The sequence below is a fragment of the Ranitomeya imitator genome, chromosome 3, assembly GCF_032444005.1.
Source record: "Ranitomeya imitator isolate aRanImi1 chromosome 3, aRanImi1.pri, whole genome shotgun sequence".
Taxonomy (NCBI): Eukaryota; Metazoa; Chordata; class Amphibia; order Anura; family Dendrobatidae; genus Ranitomeya; species Ranitomeya imitator.
The window spans coordinates 326,798,312-326,815,856 of record NC_091284.1 but is presented as its reverse complement, the minus strand read 5'-3'; the positions used below and the strand labels follow the sequence as shown (position 1 = coordinate 326,815,856).

General features: G+C 43.4%; 1 protein-coding gene across 1 annotated transcript in view; it reads right to left on the bottom strand.

The window, feature by feature from the left end:
• The window catches only part of LOC138669862 (transcription elongation factor A protein 3-like), a 334,979-nt gene that overhangs the window by 158,824 nt on the left and 158,610 nt on the right, over window positions 1-17,545 (bottom strand). The window contains exon 6 of the mRNA XM_069756695.1: window positions 5,148-5,216. Coding sequence (XP_069612796.1) covers window positions 5,148-5,216 — 69 coding nt within the window. The remainder of the gene's footprint in view (window positions 1-5,147; window positions 5,217-17,545) is intronic.

The window sequence follows — 17,545 nt, the reverse complement described above, 5'->3', positions numbered from 1 at the left end:
GTTGTGGATTTTTCTTGGAGCCTTTGCGGTGTCCTAGTCCGTTGAGAGGAATTGATGCTACACCTTTGGCCAAGAATAAGCCTCAGTACTGGGCCCAGCTGACCATGTGCATTGCTCCTGCACATCAGGAAGTTATTCGCTTTCTGGTACTGCATAATTTGCATGATGTGGTCGTGTTGGGGTTGCCATGGCTACAAACCCATAATCCAGTATTGGATTGGAACTCTATGTCGGTAACCAGCTGGGGTTGGTTTACTAAGATTGATCTTCGTGGTGCGTATAATCTGGTGAGAATCAGGCAGGGAGATGAATGGAAAACGGCATTTAATACGCCCGAGGGTCATTTTGAGTATCTGGTGATGCCGTTCGGACTTGCCAATGCTCCATCTGTTTTTCAGTCTTTTATGCATGACATTTTCCGTGAGTATCTGGATAAATTCTTGATTGTTTACTTGGATGACATTTTGATCTTCTCAGATGATTGGGAGTCTCATGTGAAGCAAGTCAGAATGGTTTTCCAGGTACTGCGTGCTAATTCCTTGTTCGTGAAGGGATCAAAGTGTCTCTTCGGTGTGCAGAAAGTTTCATTTTTGGGGTTCATCTTTTCCCCTTCTACTATCGAGATGGATCCGGTTAAGGTTCAGGCCATCCAGGATTGGACTCAGCCGACATCTCTAAAAAGTCTGCAGAAATTCCTGGGCTTTGCTAATTTTTATCGTCGCTTCATCTGTAATTTTTCTAGCATTGCCAGACCATTGACCGATTTGACCAAGAAGGGTGCTGATTTGGTTAATTGGTCTTCTGCTGCCGTGGAAGCTTTTCAGGAGTTGAAGCGTCGTTTTTGCTGTGCCCCTGTGTTGTGTCAACCTGATGTTTCTCTTCCGTTCCAGGTCGAGGTTGATGCTTCTGAGATTGGTGCAGGGGCGGTTTTGTCACAGAGAGGTTCTGGTTGCTCAGTGTTCAAACCATGTGCTTTCTTTTCCAGGAAATTTTCTGCTGCTGAGCGTAATTATGATGTGGGCAACCGAGAGTTGCTGGCCATGAAGTGGGCATTCGAGGAGTGGCGTCATTGGCTTGAGGGTGCTAAGCATCGCGTGGTGGTTTTGACTGATCATAAGAACCTTACTTATCTTGAGTCTGCCAAGCGCTTGAATCCTAGACAGGCCCGTTGGTCGTTATTTTTTGCTCGTTTTGATTTTGTGATTTCATACCTTCCGGGCTCTAAAAATGTGAAGGCGGATGCTCTGTCTAGGAGTTTTGTGCCCGACTCTCCGGGGTTATCTGAGCCGGCGAGTATCCTCAAGGAAGGAGTCATTGTGTCTGCCATCTCCCCTGATTTGCGGAGAGTGTTGCAGAAATTTCAGGCTAATAAACCTGATCGTTGTCCGGCCGAGAAACTGTTCGTCCCTGATAGGTGGACTAGTAAAGTTATCTCTGAACTTCATTGTTCGGTGCTGGCCGGTCATCCAGGAATCTTTGGTACCAGGGAGTTGGTTGCTAGATCCTTCTGGTGGCCATCTCTGTCGCGGGATGTGCGTGCTTTTGTGCAGTCCTGTGGAATTTGTGCTAGGGCTAAGCCCTGCTGTTCACGTGCCAGTGGGTTGCTTTTGCCCTTGCCGGTCTCCGAAGAGGCCTTGGACACATATTTCGATGGATTTCATTTCTGACCTTCCCGTTTCTCAAAAAATGTCGGTCATTTGGGTGGTCTGTGATCGCTTTTCTAAAATGGTCCATCTGGTGCCCTTGGTTAAATTGCCTTCCTCCTCTGATTTGGTGCCTTTGTTCTTCCAGCATGTGGTTCGTTTACATGGCATTCCTGAGAATATTGTTTCTGACAGAGGTTCCCAGTTTGTCTCGAGGTTCTGGCGAGCCTTTTGTGGTAGGATGGGCATTGACCTATCTTTCTCCTCGGCCTTCCATCCTCAGACTAATGGCCAGACCGAACGAACCAATCAGACCTTGGAAACATATCTGAGATGTTTTGTTTCCGCTGACCAGGATGATTGGGTGTCATTTTTGCCGTTGGCTGAGTTCGCCCTTAATAATCGGGCCAGCTCGGCTACCCTGGTCTCTCCATTTTTCTGCAATTCTGGGTTCCATCCTCGTTTCTCTTCAGGACAGGTTGAGTCTTCGGACTGTCCTGGTGTGGATTCTGTGGTGGACAGGTTGCAGCAGATCTGGACTCAGGTAGTGGACAATTTGACCTTGTCCCAGGAGAAGGCTCAGCTTTTCGCTAATCGCAGACGCCGTGTGGGACCCCGACTTCGTGTTGGGGATCTGGTTTGGTTATCTTCTCGTCATATTCCTATGAAGGTTTCCTCTCCTAAATTTAAACCTCGTTTTATTGGTCCGTATAGGATTTCTGAGATTCTCAATCCGGTGTCTTTTCGTCTGATCCTCCCAGACTCCTTTTCCATACATAATGTATTCCATAGGTCGTTGTTGAGGAGATACGTGGCACCTATGGTTCCATCTGTGGAGCCTCCTGCCCCTGTTTTGGTGGAGGGGGAATTGGAGTATATTGTGGAGAAGATTTTGGATTCTCGTGTCTCTAGACGGAAACTCCAGTATCTGGTCAAATGGAAGGGTTATGCTCAGGAAGATAATTCCTGGGTTTTTGCCTCTGATGTCCATGCCCCAGATCTTGTTCGTGCCTTTCATGTGGCTCATCCTGGTCGGCCTGGGGGTTCTGGTGAGGGTTCGGTGACCCCTCCTCAAGGGGGGGGTACTGTTGTGAATTCTGTGGCTGAATTCACTTCTGTGGTCACAAGTGGTATTGCAGTCTCTGGGCTTCCTCCCTCAGGTGTTTTGGTGAGCTCGTTGGCTGCCTTGCTATTTAGCTCCACCTGAGTCTGTCTTCCTTGCTCCTTGTCAATGTTCCAGTGTTGGATCTGAGCTACTGCATCTTTCCTTGGGCCTGCTGCTCTGCTAGATAAGTGCTTCTAGTTTGTTTTCTGTTTTTTCTGTCCAGCTTGCTATTAACTTTTGCTGGAAGCTCTGAGAAGCAAAGGGGTGCACCGCCGTGCTGTTAGTTCGGCACGGTGGGTCTTTTTGCCCCTTTGCGTGGTTTTCGTTTTAGGGTTTTTTGTAGACTGCATAGTTCTCTTTGCTATCCTCGCTCTGTCTAGAATATCGGGCCTCACTTTGCTGAATCTATTTCATTCCTACGTTTGTCTTTTCATCTTGCTAACAGTCATTATATGTGGGGGGCTGCCTATTCCTTTGGGGTATTTCTCTGAGGTAAGTCAGGCTTGTATTTCTATCTTCAGGCTAGTCAGCTCCTCAGGCAGTGCCGAGTTGCATAGGTAGTGTTAGGCGCAATCCACTGCTGCTTATAGTTGTGTGAGGATAGATCAGGTACTGCAGTCTACAGAGATTCCACGTCTCAGAGCTCGTCCTATTGTTTTTTGGTTATTGCCAGATCTCTGTATGTGCGCTGATTACTGCACGCTGTGTTGCCTGATTGCCAGCCATAACAGGTGGCGTAGTGTGTTACTTATGGTAGGCCTTGTTACATTGGTCCCAGCTCTCTGCAGTTCATTCACTAGGTCCCCCCGCGTGGTTCTGGGATTTTTGCTCACCGTTCTTGTGATCATTCTGACCCCACGGGGTGGGATTTTGCATGGAGCCCCAGATCGAGGGAGATTATCAGTGGTCTTGTATGTCTTCCATTTTCTAATTATTGCTCCCACTGTTGATTTCTTCACTCCAAGCTGGTTGGCTATTGCAGATTCAGTCTTCCCAGCCTGGTGCAAGGCTACAATTTTGTTTCTGGTGTCCTTTGACAGCTCTTTGGTCTTCACCATAGTGGAGTTTGGAGTCAGACTGTTTGAGGGTGTGCACAGGTGTCTTTTTATACTGATAACAAGTTTAAACAGGTGCCATTACTACAGGTAATGAGTGGAGGAAAGAGGAGACTCTTAAAGAAGAAGTTACAGGTCTGTGAGAGCCAGAAATCTTGATTGTTTGTTTCTGACCAAATACTTATTTTCCACCATAATATGCAAATAAAATGTTAAAAAAACAGACAATGTGATTTTCTGGATTTTGCTTTCTCAGTTTGTCTCCCATAGTTGAGGTCTACCTATGATGTAAATTACAGACGCCTCTCATCTTTTTAAGTGGTGGAACTTGCACTATTGCTGACTGACTAAATACTTTTTTGCCCCACTGTATATATATATATATATATATAGAGAGAGAGAGAGAGAGAGAGAGAGAGAGTTACATTGTGCAGTAGAGCAGTGAAAATCGATATCCCTGCTCGACCGTTATGGGGCCCCTGAGCAGGCGGGAGACCCCGATGCCAGCAGTTGGCCCCCTGCCATCATAGGGTCTTCGGCTCTGCCCTGGCCATTCCGCGGCCCTAGTGTCTGTATCTCCTTCCTATTTGAAATTTCAAGCTGGCGTCATCCTAGCCACAAATTTCTTCATTGAATGTATCTATTGAATCAGTATAGCAGCGCCATTATAACCATACCTTTATTTTAACGTGCAAAATCCTGCTGACAGGTTCTCTTTAACCATTGTTTTCATTTTTTCATTCTCAATTTATGGGTAAAATTTGTATTCAGGCAATCTATATAAAGACATTTTTACATTACTGAGATGGACGATGACAGTTTCTACTGATAAGATTCTATTAGACCAAATGAGGCAATAGGTCTGCCTCTAGCTCCATCCTGCTCCTTTCCTTTCGCCTCCTGCTTTCTACATAGAATCTTATCCGTTGCACCTGTCTTCTACTATCTCAGTAATGTCAAAATCTATTGTCTTCACTGAATACACATCTTACATGTGAATTGAGAATTTTGAGAATAGATTAGCCAGAGAAAGAAGCCAATTTCACTGATAAGATATATTAAAAAGTTGCTTATTTTCACGTGTAGTATAGACTTATGAAATAAAAATTAAAACGGCGGTTACACTTTAAGCCACTTTTGTGGCAATTTGCTCCTGTAATGTTTGCCATACCATGGCTGGCGTAACATTTCTGAGGGGGGTGCATAGCCGTTGTAAGACGCACTTAATTTATTAACAGGCATGAACTTGCAATGAATTAGGCGCATCTTACTCCAGCACTTCTTCGCAAAGTCTTAATGAAACACGCTCTATATGTCGTTGTTGCCATGTATGCAAAGCTTTACCGCTTTATCTTTGAGTCCTTGGAAGTTTTGTGCTGGCTCTGCGATGGAGAAAGAGTTTCAGGACAGTCACTGCAAGAGAAAGAAGTCTTGTGACGAAAGGAGAAATCAAATGAATCTAATATAAAGTTGTCTAAGGGTCACTTCCGTCTTTCTGTCTGTCCTTCTGTCTGTCACGGATATTCATTGGTCGCGGCCTCTGTCTGTCATGGAATCCAAGTCACTGATTGGTCTCGCCAGCTGCCTGTCATGGCTGCCATGACCAATCAGTGATGGCCACAGTCCGATTAGTCCCTCCCTATTCCCCTGCAGTCAGCGCCCGGCACCCGCTGCATACTCCCCGCACTCACCGCTCACACAGGGTTAATGCCAGCGGTAACGGACAGCGTTATGCCGCGGGTAATTCACTCCGTTACCGCCGCTATTAAGCCTGTGTGACCAAGTTTTTATTATTGATGCTGCCTATGCAGCGTCAATACTAAAAACATCTAATGCTAAAAATAATAATAAAAAAAAAATCATTATATCATCATTATGTCATGTGACCGCGATGTCATCACAGGCCCTGCATGCCTGTGCGAGAAGGACCTGCCATGACGTCACGGTACTGTGACTGCAACATCATCGCAGGTCCTGCGCGCCTGCGCGAGAACGACCTGCCATGATGTCACGGTCATGTGACCGCGACGTCATCACAGGTCCTGCGCTTCTGCACGACAACGACCTGCCATGACGTCACGGTCATGTGGCCAAACTGCAAGGGGCCCTCGGAAGGTGAGTATATGTTTATTTTTTATTTTTTAACCTGTGACATACGTAGCTGGGCAATATACTACGTAACTGGGCAATATACTATGTGGCTGAGCAATATACTACATCAATGGGCAGTATACTATGTAACTGGGCACTATATGACATGGCTGGGCAATATACTATACTACCTGGCTGGGCAATATACTACGTCACTGGGCAATACACTACGTAACTGGACAATATACTACGTGGCTGGGCAATATACTACGTCAATGGCCAATATACTACGTAACTGGGCAATATACTACGTGACTGGGCAATATACTACGTGGCCGGGCAATATACTATAGTACGTGGCTGAGCAATATACTACGTGACTGGGAAATATACTACGTAGCTGGGCAATATACTACGTAGCTGGGCAATATATTACGGGACTGGCCAATATACTACGTGGCTGGGCAATATAATACGTGGCTCTGTGCTGTATACTAGGTCACTATGTAACTGAGCAATATACTATGTGGCTGGGCAATATACTATGTCACTGAGCAATATACTACATGGCTGGGCAATATACTACGTGGCTGGGCAATATACTACGTGACTGGGCAATATATTACGTGGTTGGGCAGGATACTATGTGGCTGGGCAATATACTACGTGACTGGGCAATATACTACGTGACTGGGCAATATACTACGTGGCTGTGTAATATACTACGTGGCTGGGCAATATACTACGTGGCTGCGCAATATACTACGTGGCTGGGCAATATACTACATGACTGGGCAATATACTACGTGGCTGGGCAATATACTATACTACGTGGCTGGCCAATATACTACGTGGACATGCATATTCTAGAATACCCGATGCGTTAGAATCAGGCCACCATCTAGTGTGTCATATTCTCCCTGGTTGGAAAGAGCTGCACCAACTTCTGTACATCTCTGCAACAATCATAGTTGTCAACATTTATAGGGAACCTTTCACTTGATTCATGCTGCTCAAACTACAGACAGCATGAATCAAAGCCTGGCTGCATAATTGTAGGCAGAAATACAGGTCTTTCTCAAAAAATTAGAATATCATCAAAATTTTTATTTACTTCAGTTCTTCTTTTTTTCTTTTCAATGTTCTTTTTTTATTGAAAAGTATTACAAATAGACAGAAAAATGAAAACATTTGTAATAACAAATAATAAGTATATCATTTAACTCTTTTAACATTAAACAGTGACAATGGAGCTCCTTTTTACAGAGTAGTCAGCCCGAATAAAAATGGTAGTAGAACTGGAGCCAAGGTCTCCATCAAAGATTATGTAGAATATAACAATTCCTTAAAGTCTAATATAATAGCATAGAGAATTAAGAGATAGAAGGGAGAGAGAGAGGGTCATGGAAAACAAGGGGTGCAGAGGTCAAAGAAAAAGGCGGAGAGAAAGGATGGGGAGCGTAGGGGAGGGGGTGGCGAGGGTCGGGGGGGGGGGGGGGGGGGCTTGGGGTGGCATCATAGATTCTGTTATTTGGTTCAATCAATCTTCAACTGCTTCCAGCCTGGTGGACGACCTGAATGTGATCCAAGGGAGCCAGATTCCCTCAAACTTAGGTTGCGAATGGTTAACCAAGGCTACCAGCTCAGCCATGTGATATAATTGGTCTATCTTCCTCAGCATTTGTTGGTATGTCGGAACATTCATGGTTTTCCAGAATGTGGGGATTAGCAACTTGGCTGCAGCTAATATGTTTTGAGCTAGGATGGTGAGCCATGTGTATCTAGGCCACACAGGGAAGTTCAAGAGCGCTATTTCTGGGGACAATTGTATCTTTTTCCCAGTCACGTCTCTTATCAATTGTTCTATCATTGTCCAGAAACCATGAATTCCTGGACAAGACCACCAAAGGTGAAGATATCCGCCCTCTCCTGATTCGCATCTCCAACAGTCAGCGTGAGAACTCAATCTCCAGGTCCGAAGTTGCGTTTGAGAGATATACCATCTAGAAACTATCTTATAAGAATTTTCCTGGGTTTTAATGCAGTTTGTAGGTTCGTGTGAATATTTATAAATGTGTGATACTTGCGCCTGCGTGAAGGTGCATCCTAAATCTTTTTCCCATCCTAAAATGTACGCTCTCTTGAAGTTTAGTTCGTCTAGTATAAGTGTTTGATAGATTATGGGGAGTATTTTAGTGGGTCTGGACGACTTAGCACACAGAGTTTCAAATGAGGTAGGCTTGCGTGTAATATCCGAAAAATATTGTATTTTTTTCAGTGTTTCTTTAAGTGTTGAGTATTGCAAAAAATTAAGGTTTGTCAGACGAAGTCTTTCACGTAATTCTGTTAGTGTAAGAAGCGTTCCCTCATTTATCATTTGATCTATTGGGTAACATTTAGCTTGGTTCCCAATTGTATGAGTTATGATATCAGAGAGGGTTAACAACGGTGAAGAAGGGGGTGCTAGAATGCTGTGTGTTTTCGACCATATTTTTATGAGTGTACGGGAAGGCGGATTGGGGTGTGGAGGAAGTGGGAGCCCCCCCACAAAGGTCAATAAGAATGGCCTGAGAGGAAAAGGTGAAATTCCCTTCTCTATATCTATTGCCAGGCTTCCTTGGGATTGTCTGACTTACTGACCGAGATAGTACTGCGGCATAGTAATATTTCTTTATGTCCGGGGCTCCCATTCCCCCCCAGTTCCTAGGTAGAGTCAATATGCGGAAGGCTATGCGGGGTTTTGTACTTTTCCAGATATATTTAGAAAATAGGGAATTTACTTTAGTTAAGAAAGTGGACGGAATGTGTATGGGCAGCGCCTGGAACATATATATGAATTTGGGCAATATCAGGCTTTTTATTAGGTTTTTCCTACCCGTCCAAGAGAAATATGGGTCCCTCCAGGATTGGATGGTTGCAGCTGCTTCTTTAAGCAGTGGGTAATAGTTGGTTTCCAATAGCTCTTTATCTGTTCTACCTATTTTAATCCCTGGGTAGTTAATGTATCGTTTGGGCCATGCAAATGGTATGAATTTTTCGCTTTTTTAAGAATGTTTTGTGGAATATTTAGGTCTAGTGCCTCGGATTTGGACATGTTAACCTTGAAGTTTGACATATCCCCAAAGCTATTCAATATCTTTAAGAGGGCGGCTAAGCCCCTAAGAGGCTTGGTCATCAGGACCAAGAGGTCATCAGCAAAAGCTGCAGTTTTATGATGTGTTTCCCCAATTCTGATGCCTTCTATTTCTTGGCACTGTTGTGTAGTAGTCAGCAATGGTTCCATTGTTAGCACGAACAACAGAGGGGACAGTGGGCACCCCTGCCGTGTCCCATTTCTAATGAAGAATCTATCGGTCACTGAACAATTGATTTTTATGCGAGCTGATGGATCTCTATACATCTTCATTATAGTGGAGATCAGTTGGCTCGGGAAGCCAAAGCTCCCCATTGTCTCCTCAAGGTAGGTCCAGTCCACCCTGTCAAAGGCCTTCTCCGCGTCCTTTCCCAGAAGGACCAGAGGGAGTTTATTTATTTTCACATAGTGCATAAGATGCAGTATTTTGTGCGTGTTGTCCTTCCCCTCTCTTCTTCCCACAAAACCCGTCTGGTTCAGAGAAATTACCGTCGGCAAGAACTCAGCTATCCTGTGAGCTAACAGCCTAGCAAATAGCTTCAGATCTACATTCAATAGTGAAATTGGTCTGTAGCTTACTTCAGTTCTTCAATACAAAAAGTGAAACTCAAATTATATAGAGTCATTACAAACAGAGTGATGTATTTAAAGTGTTTATTTCTGTTAATGTTGATGATTATGGCTTACAGCCAATGAAAACCCATAAGTCATTATCTCAGTAAATTAGAATACTTTATAACACAGCTTGAAAAATGATTTTAAAATCCAAAATGTTGGCCTACTGAAATGTATGTCATCACCACAGAGACCCGCCATACGGGATCCGCAGTTCCCACTAGGACCTATGTTCCCTTCCGTGCCTTTCCGGATCTACCCAAATATTGCCATATAGTTCTACATGTGAGACCCTATATTCCACTGCGGCTCCCCTTTTCCTATCCCTATCTTCTTGAAAGTGTTGTTTGATAAATACCCATTACGGGGTTGAAACGTTACCTTGGCACTTTTTTCTACCTCTGTGGTGACTTAAATAAATACCTGACCTTTGTTACGCATTTGAAAATCAATACTCTGAGTGCGGCTGTTTTCTCATCATCCTCTTGACAATACTCCATAGATTGGGGTTAAGGTAAGGCGAGGCCCCCTTGAGACTCCACCTAGGCTCCACCGCTTGTACTGTCCGTCCGCAGTTCCACCGTCCACTCTTGGAAAAACTCCACTTCTCACCAATCACACATTAACAGTTCCCATCACCAGATCACACATATAGCCAGCAGCTTTAGTTTTGGCCAAAAGACTTTTTAAGCCACCAAAACGACAAGGCAGACTCTTTTGGCTGGGCCCTACTCTACTCTAGCCTATTAAACATTTGTTAAAATATCCAATACAATTTAGGTATATTATTATTTATTTTTCAATTTTAAAATGACAATAATGTCATATACAAGGGACAAATACCACTGCACCATGACCAGACATATATTACCACCACATAGTAACCGACAAATACCAACACACACTGACCAGACCACATATTACCACCACATAGATACCTATAATACCACATACAAGGAACAAAGACCGCCATATCATGTCTAGACCACATATTACCACCACAGTGACTGAATAATACCACATACATGAATAAATACCACCACACCATGACCACACAACATATTAAAACCACAGTGCCCAAACAATACTACATGCAAAGAACAATTACCACCGCACCATGTCCAGACCACATATTACCACCACATGGTGACTAATAATACTGCATACAAGGAACAAATATCACCACACCATGACCAGACCATAAATTACCACCACATAGTGACCAAGTAATAGCACTTACAAGGTACAATTACCGCCACACCATGGCCGGACAACATATTACCACCACATAGTGACTGAATACTACTGTTATGCCTTCACCGCCACCTTCCCGGGTGCCGTTTTATACTTACCGCTCCACGGCGTCCCGACACGGTCCCACTCCTTCTTCGGCGTCTTCTCTCCTGCCCGCGCAGCCAGCCTCTGCTTCTGGTAGGGTGCACGCGCACACTGGGTTTCACGGCGCACGCGCACTCTCATCTCGGTGATTCATGCCACTCCTTCCACTCTTTCCGCTCTGCTCTATTCTTCTGGAGGACTCTGACCCGGAAGGTATGCCGCCGCTCTGCTTATCAGGCCGCCTCTTTCGCCTGGCGGTGCCTAATTAACATTTGTATTTTGCAAGTGTCTCTGGCCCTCTTGTCTCCCTGTGTACTCTCCTGAGTATCCTCCATTTTACGTTTTGTTATACCTTGTGGCTGACCTTTGTCTCCCTTCTGGTTTCTTCCTTTAGTTCTGGTCATCCGTTACCTCCGTCCCTCCTGTGTTCCTGCCGTTCCTGCTGTCTTTGTCATCCTCGTCAGTTATCCTGTATCTTCGCCCAGCTCTCCGTCCGGTTTCCAACGTCCTCACCTCGCTTCACATTACCTTTTCCTTTCTTGGGTACCGGCTGCTGTAGCAGTAGTCTCCCCTGGTCCTGCTCCTAACGCTCCCTGTATAGGGGGTGGTCTACCTGGTCTACTCGCCCAGGGGAGGTTCGCTGTCACGGTCCTGTGGGTTCACCCTTTGGACTCATTTTTCCCAGCTGTAACAACTACAATACTGATCATTAATAAAAAACACAATACTAATATCTCTATAAGTGCCATTATACACAGGAGATCTGTACTTGGTATGCAGTGTCTGTGTATATGTAATACAGTGATTACCGGTGACATCATAAACAGGAGCTCTGTATGTAGTGTCAGTGTAAAGGTAATACAGTGATCACTGGTGACATTGTACACAGGACCGCTGTATATAGTATACAATGTATGGTGTCAGCGTACAGGTAAAACACTGACTCACCAGTGACGTCTCTAGGTGAAGTCCTTCATCTTTCCATTTCATCTTCATCCAGAACAGACAGCCATCACTTCTTCCAGCCAGGGCTAATCTCTGCAGGAAATAACACAGTAATCTAAAGCTCCGCTTGCAGAACACATTACGTAATTTTTTCCCAAATTCTAAACTACATCAGATGAAGAAAAAAAGGCAATGGAGTCGCTCTGCACAGTAACAGAACCACCTCCCCCATTTAAAAGTATCCTCAAAAAATAAAATACATACATCACTGCAGTAATAATATCTCTTAATTAGCCCCTCTGTTAATAATATCCCCATCCTGGCCCCCTTGTGTCTCATTCCTGGCTCCAGCCATATGTTCTTCCATCCTGCCCTCATGAGTGTCCATTCTACCCCATGTGATGTCCCATCCTGCCTCATCTGTCCCATGATCCTGCCCTATCTAATCCATGATCCTGCCCCATGATCCTGCCCAATCAGTCTCCCTCATATCCGCCCATCCCCATGATCCTGCCCCATCTGTCTCCATCCTGCCCATGATCCTGCCCCATCTGTCTCCATCCTGCACCATCTGTCTGTATCCTGCCCCAAGTCTCCCAACCTGTTCCCATGTCTCCCATCCTACCCCTGTGTCTCCCATGCTGTCCTGTGTCTCCCATGCTGTCCTGTGTCCCCCATGCTGTCCCGTGTCTCCCATGCTGTCCCGTGTCTCCCATGCTGCCCCGTGTCTCCCATGCTGCCCCGTGTCTCCCATGCTGCCACATGTCTCCATTCTGCCCCCATGTCTCCACTCTGCCCAGTGCCTCCATCCTGCCCCTTTGCTCCTATCATTTCCCCTGTCTCCATTCTGCCCCCTTGTATCCATTCTGCCCCTTGTCTTCATTCTACCCCCAAGTCTCCATCCTGCCCCCATGTCTCTTATCCTTCCCCCTGTCTCCATTCTGCACCATGTCTTCATTCTGCACTGGGCAGGTTGGAGACACATAGTCCATGTGTCCCCATTCTGCCAGTGAAACACATTGTGGCTTGCCGCTTTCAATAAAAATAAAAAAATAAATAAAAATCTCTCCTTACCTTGCCATTCTCCTGCGGCGATGATCCCTCCCAGCGTTTCAAGTGCTGCAGTGTGCACTTGCCGGGAATGACAATGATGTCATACGCCGCCGCTATGCTCGCTGATGTCAGCTGCCAGCCCGATTGGCTGGAGGTTTTAACTATTGCACAGGCCCGCAAGGCAATAGGGTCTTGGACGCAGGTTCAGTTACTGCATTGGCAGAATCTTGCTGCTGGTGCCTGGGCCCGGGCCCGATGAGCATAAGAGACAGGGCCCGATGCGCCAGTCAGGGCAGTAGTGCCCTGATGGTGGCCCTGAAACCATGTATTGGTACTTTTGGCGGTGTGGACAGGTGCCAAGTCCTGCTGGAGAATGAAATTTCCATCTCCAAAAAGCTGCACTTACTTTGGTCTTGATAAAACACAGTGGACCTACACCAGCAGATGACATGGCTCCCCCAAACCATCATTGATTGTGGAAACTTCACACTAGACCTCAAGCAGCTTAGATTGTGTGCCTCTCCACTCTTCCTCCAGACTCTGGGACCTTTATTTCCAGATGAAATGAAAATTTAATTTCATCTGAAAACACCACTGAGCAAAAGTCCAGTTATTTTTTGCCTTAGCCCAGGTAAGACTTTTCTGGCATTGTATATTGGTCATAAGTAGCTTGACACAAGGATTGAGACACTTGCAGCCCATGTCCTGGATATGTCTGTGTGTGTGGTGGCTCTTGAAGCAATAACTCCAGCAGCAGTCTACTCCTTGTAAATTTTTGAATGGCCTTTTCTCAACAATCCTTTCAAAGCTGCGGTTATCCCAGTTTCTTGTGCTCCTTTTTCTTTTACACTTTTTTCTTCCACTCAATTTTCCATTAATGCTTGGATACAGCACTCTGTGAACAGCCATTTTCTTCAGCAATTAAATTTTGTGACGGCTTACCCTCCTTGTGGAGTGTATCAATAAATGCCTTCTGGACATCTGTCAAGTCACCAGTCTTCACCATGAATGTGGAGCCTACTGAAACTGATTAAGAGACCTTATAAATGCTTAGTAAGCCGTTTTGCAGGTGTTTTTTGTTAATTATCCCAATTTACTGAGATAATGACTTTTGGGTTTTCATTGGCTATAAGCCATAATCATCAACATTAACAGAAATAAACACTTGAAATAGATCACTCTGTTTCTAATGACTGTACATAATATATAAGTTTCACTTTTGGTATTGAAGAACTGAAATAAATTAACTTTTTGATGATATTCTAATTTTGTGAGAAGCACCTGTATCTCATCAGTAACAGCCGCCATCTCTGATCTCCGTAAAGGGAAAGGTTGTCTTCACTGAATACAGATTTTACCCCAGAATTGAGAATTTTGATAATGACTGATCAAGTCTGGCAGAGAAAGCAGCAGATTTCTCTGATAAGATTTACTACAAAGTTGCTTATTTTCAGATGTACTGTTGATCTATGAAATAAAAATGAAAACAATGGTTAATGTTTATGCTTTAATAAACAAAATGTGTTCCATGGCCCCAAATGTTGGGACTCTTGATATTGTTCCAGAAAATGAAGTATTTCTCCAAGAAAATTGTTGCAATTACACATGTTTTGTCATAGGAAATAACCTTTGTGTGTATTGGAACAACACAAAAAAAATGAAAAAAAGGCAAACTGGACATCATTTCACAAAATAAAACAAAAATGACCAAGGCAAAATTGATGACACCTTTCAAAAATTGTGGGTTAACAACTTTGTTTCAAGAATGTGATGTGCATTTAACCTCACCTGTGATAAATAACAGGTGTGGGTAATATTAAAATCACACCTGAAACCAGATAAAAAGGGGAGAAGTTGACTTAATCTTTGCATTGCTTGCCTGTGTGTGCCACACTAAGTATGGAGAACAGAAAGAGAAGAGAACTGTCTGAGGACTTGAGAAACAAAATTATTGAAAGATATCAACAAGTTTACAAGTCCATGTCCAGTGATCTGCATGCTCCTTTGTCCACAGTGCGCAACATAACAACAAAATCAAAAAGCTGACAACCCATGTCATTGTAGATAATCTGCCTGGACGTGGACGGCAGAGAAAAGTTGATGAAAGGTTGTAACACATGATAGTCTGGATTATGGATAAGCAGACCTAATCTAGTTCCAAAGAAATTCAAGCTGTCCTTCAAGCTTAGGGTGTATCAGTGTCAGCGCAAACTATCAATCGACATTTGAATTAAATGAAACACTATGGTAAGAGACTCAGGAGGACCCCACTGCTGACACAGACACATAACAAAACTAGACTGAAGAATGCCAAAATGAATGTGAACAAACAAAAATCCTTCTGGGAAAGCATTTTTTTTTTGCAGTCAAACATGATGGAAGTTCAAAGATGTTTAGAAGTTGTTTTCCTGCCTTGACTATGTGCAAGGCTTCATTAAATCTGAAGATTCTTAAAGGATTTTGGGAAGCAATATAGTGTGCAGTGTCAGAAATCTGGATTTGCATCCCAGGCCATGATTCTTCCAGCAGAATAATGACCACAAATATACTATAATAAGCACCTGGATATGAATGGAAACAAAACACTGAAAAGTTCTTGAAGTGGCCAGCAATTAGTCCTGATCTAAACCCCATTGAATACCTGTGGAGAGATCTTAAAATTGTTATTGGGAGAATAAAGGAAAGATATATATCTTGGCACCGTGTTAGCCAGTAGATAGAAAAATATTTAGAATTGAGAGTCCTCAGTGGTTGATACCTTTTAATGGCTAACTGAAAAGATGATAACAAATGCAAGCTTTTGAGACTACTCAGATCTCTTCGTCAGGCATAGACTAAAAGATATATTTCTTTCCTGTACCGAGAACAAGAATGAACTCTCATCGCCACACAATAAGAGAAAAAAGAATGGATCTACCTGTGGCAATACATTTTTGTCTCCCCAATCATAACATTATGGACAAGAAATTACTTGTATTAAAAGGTAACTTCAAATCTCACCGAGACAGAAGAATACGGGAATATAAACTGATGATGACCTTTGACAGCCTTAGTGCAGGAATGAATGTGTCGCATGGATTTATGTCTTTTTACATCAACTAATGAACAAAGGAATTTGTCCCTCAGACCATGTGGGGTCATCACAACAGAACCAGATCCCAAAAAGAGGACAATAAAACAATCCTTAGCTAAGAACTGGCCCAATATTTATGGACATAACTGTTTATCAGTCATGGTAATTCTGCCTCATGTCACCTGTCTTATCCATGGTTTTTTTTTCTGTGATGTGTTGTCTGTTTATCACTCATGGTAACTCTGCTTCATGTCACCTGTCTTATCCATGTTTTTTTTTCTGTCATGTGTTGTGCATAAATATGTGATTCTTCAGAACTTCTTTTAGTCTTTGCCTGATGAAGACAACTGTGTAGTCTCGAAAGCTTGCAATTTGTTACCATCTTTTCAGTTAGCCATTAAAAGGTATCAACCACTGAGGACTCTCAATTCTAAATATTTTTTTATTGGGAGAAGGCACCCTTCATATAAGAGAGATCTAAAGCAGTTTGCATACAGTGGTCTAAAATTCCTTTTGAGAGGTTTAAAAAGCTTGGTGATGGTAATAGGAAGCAAGTATTTATTACAAAGGGTATGCAACCAAATATTAAGTGGAGGGTGCCAACAATTTTGTCCTGCACATTTCAGGGGTTTTGTGTGAAATTATGTCCAATTTGCCTTTTTTCTCAGCTTCCTTTGTGTTGTTACAATACACACACACAAAGGAAAAAAAACATGTGTATAGCAAAACATGTATTTGTAATAATTTTCTGGGAAAAAAACTTAATTTTCTGGAACAAATTGAAGGGTGCTAACACTTTTCTCTATGACTGTAAATCTATAGATGTGCCAAATTTGTAAAACACTGTGTGATGTTTGATACATTTAGCTCAAGTAACAGCTATGCAGCATCAAGCAAAACCAAAACAGACATAAAAAAAAGAATACTTGAATCAAGGGTTGAGAGCCTCGAATAAAGGTAACTGAAGTATGTTACAAATGTTAAACAGATTTTCCATACTAAAAAAACTTGTCCACAAACACTTTTATGCATACAAGATAGCAAACACAGTATTTACCCTCCTTTGGTCTAGTGATAGCTCTCCGTAGCTCCTCCAATATCTATATGCATACAAGATAGCAAACACAGTATTTACCCTCCTTTGGTCTAGTGATAGCTCTCCGTAGCTCCTCCAATATCTATGCATTGGCTGCAGCGCTGTCTTTTATAACTAAAGCACACATCCCCACTGCAGCTAATCAATGAGCTGAACGGATATCCTGATGAGAATGACAAGCCATTGAGCTAATTGATTGGTTGCAGTGGGTTTGTGCGCAGTAGTCGTTGACATCAACACTGCACCTAAAGCACAGTGATCGAAGCAGTGGTGGAGAGCTTTCACTGGACTCCGGTAGGGTGAATACCTGCAGGGTTGGTTATTTTATATCAATAAAAGCCTTTGGGGACAAGTTTTGATAATGAGAAAAACCCTTTTAAGATTTGTTACATACTTCA